This window comes from Saccopteryx bilineata, chromosome 3 (genome assembly GCF_036850765.1).
Source record: "Saccopteryx bilineata isolate mSacBil1 chromosome 3, mSacBil1_pri_phased_curated, whole genome shotgun sequence".
Classification (NCBI taxonomy): domain Eukaryota; kingdom Metazoa; phylum Chordata; class Mammalia; order Chiroptera; family Emballonuridae; genus Saccopteryx; species Saccopteryx bilineata.
The window spans coordinates 95,691,254-95,703,293 of NC_089492.1; the positions used below are offsets into that span (position 1 = coordinate 95,691,254).

General features: G+C 39.1%; 1 protein-coding gene across 1 annotated transcript; it reads left to right on the forward strand.

Moving 5' to 3' along the window:
* Window positions 1-1,513: 1,513 nt before the first annotated feature.
* LOC136328639 (tetratricopeptide repeat protein 39B-like) lies at window positions 1,514-3,860 on the forward strand. Its single transcript, XM_066264737.1, is given in 5 exon segments — window positions 1,514-1,923; window positions 1,925-3,061; window position 3,119; window positions 3,640-3,805; window positions 3,808-3,860. Coding segments are annotated over 5 exon segments (1,767 nt in total).
* Window positions 3,861-12,040: the final 8,180 nt, after the last annotated feature.

Genomic DNA, 12,040 nt, shown 5'->3' on the forward strand with positions numbered 1-12,040 from the left:
AGAAGGACGGGAGGAGCAGGAAGCATTAACTCATAGTTGCTTCTTGTATGTGCCTTGACCAGGCAAGCCCAGGGTTTTGAACCAGGACCTCAGCGTTCCAGGTCAATGCTTTATCCACTGCACCACCAAGGCCAGGCAACTTAGCTTTTTAATGGATAGTGATTATCGTTGCTGATATCCTGAAGCATAACTAAGCCTTAAGGTGTAAAAACAAGCAATTTAACTAAAATAATACCTCTGAGGTTGTCCTCCTTCCCCTCATTTTTTCCCTCTGATATTTTCCCTGTTTCAAAATACAGAATTAAAGTACATTTTAAAGTATACTTGTAATTGTTGTAAAGCATGGTAATTAGTATTAAAGTGCTATATTTGCTGTTTCAACTTTTTAAAATAGATTAATTGAACCTACTGTGTTGTTATGAATAGATTCCTACATGTAATTGGTTTTCCATTATACAGACCCTCCACCCTACCTTCCTACCACGATACCACAGTAATGCTGTGATAGCAACTGTTATATTTGAATATTTTTTCAAATTGCAGCAATGCTAGGAAGTCTTTCTAGTTTATACAGCCTTTCCATGTCCAAAATTCCATACAAATAACCATAATATTTCACAAAGATCTATTTTTTTAATGAAAATATACACAAATGTAGTGGTGTTACTAAGAATAACAGAATGGATTTTTGATTCCTATAATCTTTTGGTCTGGACAATTTACTCCTTCCTTAGTTTTAAGCTTCCTTAGTTTTAAGGGGATACAGTCCCCTTTCAAGCCTGAATCTTGTCCCCAAAATTTTCCTAGAGAGAAGTTCAATTCTACAACATAAATTCGCAAAAGCATGATCTTATGAAAATAATGAATTGGAGGGATGGTTACAAGAGAACTCTTCACACAATATATTAAAAGAATGTTTTTTTATTTTTAGAGAAAGGGAGAGAGAGAGAGACAGAAAGGGAGAAAGATAAGATGCATCAGCTCATAGTTGCATCATGTTAGTTGTTCACTGATGGCTTTTTATATGTGCTTTGTCCCGGGAGCTCAAGCAGAGCCAGCAACCTTGGGCTCAAGTCAGCTTTCTTAGGCTTCAAGCCAGTGATCATGGGATATCGATCTCATGCTCAAGCCTGTGTCCCCATGCTCAAGCTGGGTGAGCTTGGGCTCAAGCTGTAGAGCTTGGGGTTTTGAACCTGGGACCTTAGCATCCCTTCCACTGAGTCACCACTGGTCAGGCAAAGAATGTGCTTTCTTTGGTACATTCCAAATGATTTGAGGTTTTCAGAACTACATCTTCTAGGTAAATAAAATGATCTTTTTTCCCCTTTTGTCTGATCTAGATGACACTATCCTAATGCCGCACATCAGAGCTCTTAGTTTGCTTGCCTCCATTATAATAGCAACACCTCAGATGTAGAAGGACTGACCCCAGTCAGGAAAACAGGAGCTAGCCTTACTGCGGGCACATCACTCCACTGCAGATCTTTCCCGTCTCGAAAACAAAAAAGTGACTATGTCGCTTATTCTAAGTAAGAGAGAACATAATAAGGAAGATGACTTTACATCATTTACTTTACGAAGGGAAGACAATGATGAGACTAATGATGAGTTTGAAGACACCTATGAAATTATTCCAGCAGCCACAATAATGAATCTAACGTCTTCCCTGGAAGAATGCACAACTGGGTTGTATTTATTTCTAAATAACACATTCTCTGATGCAATAAATTTCATCCTTCCATGGCCGAAAAACAGCAAATACCATGCTCTAATTTATGATATCCTTATGGTTGTCCAAGCCATCTTGACTTTCGATCCACAGGATATAGAGATTAGGATGACTGCTGTAAAGGAAGCTTTGAAAACCTGTAACAGTTTCCGAAGAAAAGAGAGGATGACGAGTTTTTCTCATTTAGTGAGTAAACGGAATAAAGGCTGTCAAAGAAGAGGAGTTGCATGCAGAAGTCTGCTATGCTGAGTGTTTGATCTTAAAATCCACTATAACATTTATACAAGAGGAGACTGTACTTGGTTTTCTTAAAAGTGGGGTCAACATTGGGTTAAGTTACCAAATATTCAAAGACTGTCAACATATATTAGCACGGATACCTAACAACCAAAGCAAAACCTACAAACACCTGGTTGGAGGAATAAAATTTAAACTTGGAGCATTCAATTTGATGTTATCACTTGTGCCACCAAACATACCTAAATTCCACAATCTTCTTGGCTATTATGGTGATAGAGAGGTAGGCTTAACTTTGCTTCACGAGAGTACATCTGGATCACATATAAACAATATTTTAAGTATTTTGACACTACTCTTCTATTACAATTATATCTGTATTACTTTTGGTATTGAAAATGGTCATCATTCTTCTATAGAAGACCTCTTCCTAATCTATCTCCAGAAATTTCCAAAGTGTGTCATACTTAAATTTTTTCAAGCACGTTTTAGTATGCTGAAAGGAAAATTTCAAATTTCACAGTTAACATTAGAGGAGTGCATTTTTATTCAGAATGAATGGAAGCAGCTTAATCAGCTCTGTTACTGGGAGCTCATGTGGTGCTACATTTTTGTGCAGGATGGGAAGCAGGCTTACCACTATGCCAATCTGCTGTTTCAAAACAGCAGGTGGTCCAACGGAATGCATTTATACAGTAAAGCTGTTCTGTTGGCCTTGCTTCCTTCTGGATTTGCTAAATCAGCAAGTGAGGACATGAACTCTCTCTTCTTAAAAGTGGATAACCTGAGAATCAGATTTTTAGGAAATTCTGTGCCAGTAGAAAAGTGTGTTGCTGAGAAGGGTCAGCGCTATGGTACTCCTACAGGCTGGTTTACAGCACAGCCCATTCTGGAATTCGTTTATGCCTGGAGTGATTTCCAAGTCATGAGCAAAAGACTACATCTTATTTCATGCTGGCTTTCAATAATTGACAAAGGAGAAGACATTTTGAGAGAAAATCCATATGAAGAGTATGGCACAGATGACTTAAGTTTGCTAAATTTACTGAAAGGTCTATGTCTGAGATACTTAGGCAAATATTCAACAGCTGAGCAGTACTTTTTTTTATATAAATAAATTTTTATTTTAATGGGGTGACATCAATAAATCAGGGTACATATATTCAAAGAAAAAATGTCCAGTTTAACTTGTCATTCCATTCTGTTGCATACCCATCACCCAAAGACAGATCGTCCTCCATCACCTTATATCTAGTTTTCTTTGTGCCCCTCCCCCTCTCCCCCCTTCCCTCCCCTGCCTCCCCCTAAACCACCACACTCTTGTCCATGTCTCTTAGTCTAGTTTTTATGTCCCACCAATGTATGGAATCCTGCAGTTCTTGTTTTTTTCTAATTTACTTATTTCACTCCATATAATGTTATCAGGATCCCACCATTTTGTTGTAAGTGGTCCGATGTCATCATTTCTTATGGCTGAGTAGTATACCATATGTGCCACATCTTCTTTATCCAGTCCCCTATTTTTTTTTACAGTGATTAAAGCCTTTAAGCAAACTCTTGGCCAATACAGCAAGAATCCATAAAAGAGTAGTGTCCTTAACATGTTCACCAAGTCCAAGTTGGCCCCAACACCATGCCAAATCCCTGAAAAATGCAACCCAACCCCTGAGCAGTACTTTAATCGTGTCATTCAAAAGGAGAAATTGTTAAATTATGACCACTATTTGGTGCCGTACACTTACTATGAACTGGGAATTCTATACTATCTGAAAGGAGATTATGCCAATGCAATGAAAAACCTTGACAGCATAACAATCTACAGAGACTATTCCATGGAAGCCAATTAGAGTTTAGGGCTCACATAGCTCTTGAACAAATAGCTAAAGAAAAGTAATTTAGACACAAAATATGCTTTTGGTTACTATGAGTAAAGTGTCTACAGTCAGCAAGGTTAATTAACAGGTAGAAAAAATCATTTCTTTGTGAAAGAAATCTAAGAAGAGGCAGCTGCTAAGAATCTGGTAACAAGAAAGAAATTACCTTTCTCTCTTTCCTTCTCTATAACTATAAAATTAAATGTCAGACTAGCAAATAGAGTGATGTACATTTTTGAAAAAGAAAAGGTAAATGATGTACATTATAAAAGATACTTTCATATAGTTATGAATTTATCCATCATGTTAGAGAACATTTTCAAAAACTCAAAAGATATTTTTAACATCTCATTATATATAATATATACTTCTCAAATAAAGTAGGGAAAGTCGCTACACTAGGAATCCCAGTGCCCTGTAAATGTTTTTATTTAATTAGTAAAAGAAAGAAAAAAGAGTTTAAGTTCTTCATGACATTTCAAAACAATGATGAGCTGAGAGCCTAGACTCAATGGTTTCCCCTGATACACAGTAATTGTTATTGGCGTTTTATACCAGAGAAGATTATTTTCCTCCTGTGTGCTTAGAAGTATATTTTACCTTTTTCATTAGGAAGCCCAAATATGTGGCTATAATTTACAGCAGGATAGAAAAGAAAGATGCGGCTCCTCCACACACACACACACACACACACACACGCACGCACACGCACACGCACTCTAAACCCTTTGAAGACAATTTGAGGAAGCCAGGAGGATAAATGCACTGGGTAAAAAAAAAAAAGTCAAGATTGAGGCCCTTGATGGGAGAGTTTAGTTACCACCAGCCCTCCCTTTAGCTGCTGTCCCTAAGGTATAATTCCTATTAAGACCAGCTCTTCAATATAATTAAACCCTTGCATCTATCCTGTGTTATGGTAAACGGGCTAATCTGAGAGTAAATTGCATGAACTCGTATTGTTTTACCCACCTGCGGGATAAAACTAGTCCCTGGTTTTCAGACCATTAAGTCTGGCTAAGTGTATCTTCTGTGCTGTCACCTGTGAAAAAAGACACTGCCGGGAAAGCTTCCTTTGCTAAAACACATGAGTGAAACACAGTATCTTAGTGCTTTGGGTGTCCAAACAACCCCCTGGAGCCCATCCTGGGGCTACTAGTTCAGATATAGAAATGCTTAGGTTGAAAAACATGTTCCTTATTAATTAAAAATAGACTTTTAGGTGCACAGATATACTTTAGTTATAATATATTCATCATTATTTAATAATGCTGGTACTGTATAGTAGTTAGGAGGGCAGGCTCTGGCCTGATTGCCTGGATTTACATCCTAGCTCTGTCACTAAATAGCTGTGTGGTCCTGGGCCTCTGTACCTCAGTTTCCTTAGCTATCAATTGAGATAATTAATAATAGTTCTTATCTCATGGTGCTCCTGTGGTTAAGACTGAGTTTATATAGATTTATTATCCCTATTACTAGTAAGAAAAACACATTGTTGTTCAGTGAAGAGGACTTAAATTACTTTCTTGGAAAAAGCAAAGGTTCCTTTGTTACCACTTTGCCAATCTAAAATTTGATCGATACTGTAACTTGCTTTTTCTGGTCTTAGCTTATCTTGGTAACTTATGAAATAAGTAACTCTCTGTTTAAATTATGACTTTGTGCTTTGCCCCAGTTTCTAACAATGAAGAGTGAAGTTATTAATTAAACAAGTATCTGTTGAATGCCTACTATATGCAGGCGCTGAGCAGTGTACTGAGGATATAAAAAGAAAGCACGGTCTCTCTTCTGAGGACTTTATTAGGGAGAAAAGTTAGAAAAAGGTTTTCTTGTGGGTTTAAACAATTACAGAAGTTGCTTAAACAGAAAGTCGTTTATTTGTCCCAAACTAAAAAGCATCTGAACGTAGGTAGTTCAGGTCTGGTCTGGCTCTTTTTATCTCATATTTTTCTGCTTGGCATACAGGCCTTCCACGCGTGTTTCCTCACGGTGGAAAAGGCTGCGGCACCTCCAGGCCTCGTGCTCAAGCCAGGCAGGCTGGGCAGAAATGGTTAAGGCACCAAAAGACTTTCTCTTTATTAAGTGGCTTTGCTTTTTTATTTTAGAAAAGACAATTATATCTCATTGGTCAGAAATATTTGTGTGGCCACTTCTGCCCACAAAGGAAGCTGAGACTGTGTTTTAGCTGTCATCTTCATTTATTAGGAGGTTATGGGAAAGGACTGTTAAATGAACCAACCTGAAGTTACTGCCCCCTAAACCCATATGTAAGTAACAATAAGCTACAAAGGAGTATCACAGGGGCACAGTTGAAAAGGAGGCAAGGCAACAGTGAGATTAAGGGACACCTGGGAAAGACTCTATGGGGATCTAACAAGACATCTTGTGATTACATTTCCTTTGTGAAGGTGCTTCTCACAGTCCAGGTTCTGGCCTTTAACGGGCCCAAGAGTTGACTAGACACATTGAAGCTGTTTTTCACCAGTCAAAGTCACAAGAGATTAAGGTATAATTTACTCTGCTAACTTATTTATTTATAGGAGGAATTATTCCAGAGTTGCAAATTCAACTTCCTATAGGGATCAGGCAAGCAATATAAACATGAAAGAACTAAGTATAAAACGATAATGCCTGACCTGTGGTGGCACAGTGAATAAAGCATCAACCTGGAGCACTGAGGTTGCCAGTTTGAAACCCTGGGCTTGCCTGGTCAAGGCACATATGGGAGTTGATGCTTCCCACTCCTTCCCCTTATCTCTCTCTCTCTCTCTCCTCTCTCACCTCTAAAAATGAGTAAATAAAATATATTTTTTAAAAAAAAACAATAAAAGTGGAGGGAACTAGTTGTGAAGAAAAGAGAGCAAATCTATCTAAAGACTTATTACAAATTATAAAGAAATTTAACAATATACAGATATTAAACCTACCTGCAAGTACTGATAGCACCTTTGGCCCCTAGTTAGTGACTTCTGATCGATTCCTTTCTATTGACTGGGAAATGCACATGTTTCTGTCTTGAGAACCATCTCTCTTGATAAACAGTGTTCCTAGAAAACCAGGGCAGAGTCCCAGGCAGCACGGTGAGCATGGAATCAGAATATAAAGAGACAGATAGTTTAAGGAATATCTATTCCTGGCCAGGGTGAGACACAAGGAAGCATTCATTGCTCACAATGTGGGTACATCTCTGGAAAGTCCCCGTCTTCCAGATTCAGGATCTCTGAGAAATATCTCCCAAACTTCTGCTTGCTTACCTTTCTTCTTTTATGCCTTCTGCTGCCAACCCTGGGCTTCTGAATGTCGTAGGGGTCAATATAACTAAGTTTTCATCTACTAAGCTTTTATCCCATTCCAGCCCTGCTTCGAGAAACTGCAACCTGATCACTTAGTTTAGAACTTCCTGTCATCCCCATATTCTTTGGTTACCCATATTATAGATGGTCTCTTTGTGTAAATGAATCACAGATCCAATCCCATCCATTTTATTTAATGTTTGGGGTTAGTTTAGAAGAGCTTGGTTTAGGGTTATTTAGAAGAGTTGGGTTTAGGGTTAGTTTAGCAGAGCTTGGAGTTGGTACCTCAGTGTTGCTTCCTGTGCCATAAACACAGATAAAGTGCTATTGAAACTTTTTATTCTATGGAGAAATTTTTTATTTATTTCATTTTTATGGGAGACAGAGTGACAGAGAGAGGGACAGATAGGGACAGACAGACAGGAAAGGAGAGAGATGAGAAACATCAGTTCTTCATTGCAGAACCTTAGTTATTCATTGACTGCTTTCTCATATGTGCCTTGACTGAGCCAGTGACCCCTTGCTCAAACTAGCGACCTTGGGCTTGAACCCAGCAACCTTTGGGCTCAAGTCAGCAACCTTTGGGCTCAAGCCAGCGACCATGGGGTCATGTCTATGATCTGTGTTCAAGTCAGCAACCCCGCACTCAATCTAGATGAGCCTGCGCTCAAGCAGGCGACTTAAGGGTTTCAAAATTGGGTTCTCTGTGTGGCAGGCCGATGCTCTATCCACTGTGCCACTGTCTGGTCAGGCTGTGGAGAAATGTTCTTATTTAAAATAGTAAATATAATAACTATTTGGAGGCCCAATATCCTGGAAAAATGAAAAGGAAAACAGGGGGTTATGAATAAAGAAAAGAACAAAACGATTTCTAGGCCTGACCTGCAGTGGCACAGTGGATAAAGTGTCAACCTGAAATGTTGAGTTCACTGGTTCGAAACCTGGACTTGCAGGGTCAAGACACATATGGGAGTTGTTGCTTCCAGTCCCTCCTTCTCCTCTCTCTCTCCTTTCTAAAAATGAATAAATAAAGTCTTCTTTAAAAGAAAAAGATTTCTAGCCCTGGCCAGTTAACTCATTTGGTTAGAGCAGTGGTTCTCAAAGTGTGCACCAGGGCACACAGTTGTGCCCGGAAGATTTCCAGGTTCACCCTATGGTATTCCAGAGAAATACATGCCTGTTGGGGACTAAAAAACCAACAGGGTTTTTGGAGTTTAGATTTTTGAGGGACAGAGGTGTTGGGAATTGGCTGTAAGCTGACAGTCTGCCCAACCCCCCACCTCACTTGCCTGATTAGGTTGCAAAAGGCTGTTAAGCTATGGTGCTTAATTGTTTACACTACCCCCCATGTTCCCTGGAAAGACTGGAGGCAAGTTCCTTCTATCCTTTGTTTGGTGTAAAGTTAAGATGATATGTATGCTGGGGGTTTTCTGCACTCAACACAATTAAGAGTAAAAAGAGAGAAATTCTTCAATGTATTGATGAGGAAATGAGAGTTTGCCTTTCAAATATATGCCCAAACATTGAAGAAATCGCTAGGACACATCAGGCTCATGTTCTCATAAACACAAGAATAAAAAACTTAACACATTTGCACCTGGAAAGGCCAAATTAGCAAAATCTTACTAAGAATGTGTCTATATATATAAATAGATAACTTTTTGTCGTTTTTTTATTTTTAATCCCTCTTTTTTACAAATTCTAAAAGGTATAACTCTAAAAATGTAACATAAAAATGTTTTTTAATATCAGAATAAGTTTAATTTTGCCATAGTATTTATTTCATTTAATTACCATAAAAGCACACTTAGACTTATATTTTTTTCTTTAATATTTGACTTAACTATTAAACATATTTCTCAGAAATTTGTATATAGTGCACCTACAATTATTTGTAGGATTTTAAATGTGCCTCTACTTTAAAAAGTTTGAGAATCACTGGGTTAGAGCATGGTCCCCAAAGACCAAGATACGACCCCTGGTCAGGGCACATATGGAAAGTGACCAGTGAATGCACAACTTATTGGTACAACAAGTGAATGCTCTCTCTCCGCCCCCCTTTATTCTACCAATAAATAAAAATTAAAAAAAATTTCTGTGAAGACCTAGTGTCAAAGTTCTTCTCAACATGCCCTTTCCCCGATCAATCATTAAATCATGTTGATTTCTGATCTAATATATTTGTTGAATCTACTTCATTATTTCTTTTTCATTTCCACTGCTACCAACTTAGGCTAGGACTTTATTATTTCCTGTCTGGACTACTAAAGTAGTTTTTAGGAAATCAATAGTGCACATAATTTTGTGTTCCAAGACAATTCCAGGGGAAAATAAAAATAGTTAACCTCACTTTATTATATTTTCAGATCAAAATAAAATTATGTAAAATCTATATTCTTTTTTTTAAGTTGAATTTTTGAGAGGGAAAGAGAGAGAAAGAGAAACATCAATTTGTTATTACACTTATTTTTGAAAGGTTTTTGTCAGGATCATTACAAACTCAGGAGAGTACACAGAAGGTCTTCCAATGTGTTTCTCTCCTTTTTTTAAATTAACCAGGTAATAAGGAAATAGGAATCTTAGTTAAGACCAAAGAGGAAAGAAAAATTATTGGACCTTGCTGGAAGTGAAGGATTGAGACTGCTCTCAGGATCTGAAAGCAAGTTCACCCAGAGCCAGAGCAGCTCCAGCACTGCAGCAGGTGCTAAGAATATTCCCTTCAATGCCCCACCTTAACGAGACTCACCACTCAGGACCTCAGTATTCCTTCTCTTTGTACCTCATCCTCATTGCTGACTAATATTCTACTGTAGGAATACATGAGTTTGTTTATTCATCCACCAGCTGACAATGACCAAGGCTGCTTCTAGTTTTGGCTATGGTGAATAAAGCTGCTATGAATTTTACAAATTTTTTGTTAAAATATGTTTTCTTTTCCCTTGGGTAAATATCTAGGAGTAAGATTGCTGGGTCATACGTAAATTTCTTTTTACTTTCATTTTTAATGTTTATTTTTAAAAATTGAATTTAGAGGGAGAGGAAGAGAGAGAGTGAGAGAGAGAGACAGAAAATCAATCCATTCCTGAATGTGCCCTGACTAGGGATCAAAAAGGTCAGGTTCAAAGTCATGGTATAATGTTCACATTCATGTTCAGATTGCAGCTACAGCTGTGGCTGTGGCTCAGACATTGGTTCTTACATTTATGTGATATCTAATTAAGGGTCAGTCAGTTTTACTTTGTGGGGGAGGATTTTTTAGGAGTGTTATTTCTAACTGAAATCAATGTAGAACTACTGTCCCTTTATTCTCTCCTTTAATAACCTAATACTACTGCTAAGAAAACTGTTCTTCACAGATTCATTGACCCTCTGATTTCTTTTTTTCCACTTCTATTTGAAATCCAAAGCTGTCTTTGATGTTCATTTTAATGTCGCCAGAAAGCTAATGGTTCAGAGTCAGTTTAAAGTTCACTGTCACGTCAGGTTTACGGTCAGGATCAGGTCACAGTCACATTCACAGTCACGTTCTGTTCGCGATCAGGTTAATGTTCATTGCATTTCCAGCTGCAGTTCAGGTTTTGTAAACCTCCCTTAGTGTTCACATTTGCAGGAACTCAAAATTTACAACCTTGTACCATTTTTCAGGATCATAGCCCAGAAAAAATTCTGGACCGTGCCAGGAGCCAAAAAAGTACCAGAAACCTGTGGGCGGAGCGAGTCTTTTGCACTTTTCCACTTAGGGGTGGAGTGTTTATAGCGAGTATTTGACTAGGTGGAATTTATTCAAACCCGGTGCTCTTCTTCCCAGCTTCTGCACCTCCTCTACGGCTGTACCGAGGGCACATCCCAAAGGGGCCGGTACCCTAATGGCCTTACACAGGCCAAACAATACCTTTGTTCTGTTGCTCTTCTCCAAGGTACTTTCAACTCACATTTCCAGAGTTTTAAGGTTTACTTAAATGCGGTTTGAATCCGTGGCAAACAAATTCCACTTCTATCAAGCACCTGGCACGAGTATTTTCCCCTTAAATATATATATTTTTTTCGTTTTAGCCTGGCCCATAGTGGTGTAGTGGAGGCTTGGACCTGTAACACCGGGGTCACTAGTTCAAAACTCTGGACTTGCCAGGTCAAGACACACAGCACAAGCGAGTAATGAACAACTAAAGTGAAGCAACTCTGAGTTGATACTTCTTGTTCCTCCCTCTCCTCTCTATAAAATCAATACAATATTTAAAAATAAATTTTCTTGTAAATGTCCTCTGTGGCAGTGGAGAGAAGTGGCTTCAGAGAACAAGGCTTATTGTTATTACACAAAAATCTCAGCCTGACCAGGCGGTGGTGCAGTGGATGGAGCGCCAGGACTGGGAGGACCCAGGTCCGAGTTGCCGAAGTCTCCAAATTGAGCGCGGGCTCATCTGGTTTGAGCAATGCTCACCAGCTTGGACCCAAGGTCGCTGGCTGGAGCAAGGAGTCACTCGGTCTGCGGTAAACCTCCCCCCCCCCCCCCCCCCCCCCCCGCCCCATCAAGGCACATATGAGAAATCAATCAATGAACAACCAAGGAACCACAAGGAAGAATTGATGTTTCTCATCTCTCTCTCTTCAGGTCTGTCTGTCCCTATGTATCCCTCTCTCTAACTCTGTCTCTGTCTTTCTGTCTCTCTCTCTCTCTCTCTCTCTCTCTCACACACACACACACACACACACACACACACGGAAGAAATAAATAAAATAAAATAAAAAAAATCTCAGCCCCTGCCCACAACCTGCAGCCCGCCTTTAACTCTCCAGAACCCGCCATCCTCTAGGTTTGGCTAAGCCCAGGACTACAAAACAGTGACTTCTGGGGTGAGGAAGTGACATCACGACGCAAAGCATGCTGGACCCAGTCCGCTCTGCTCTAGAAA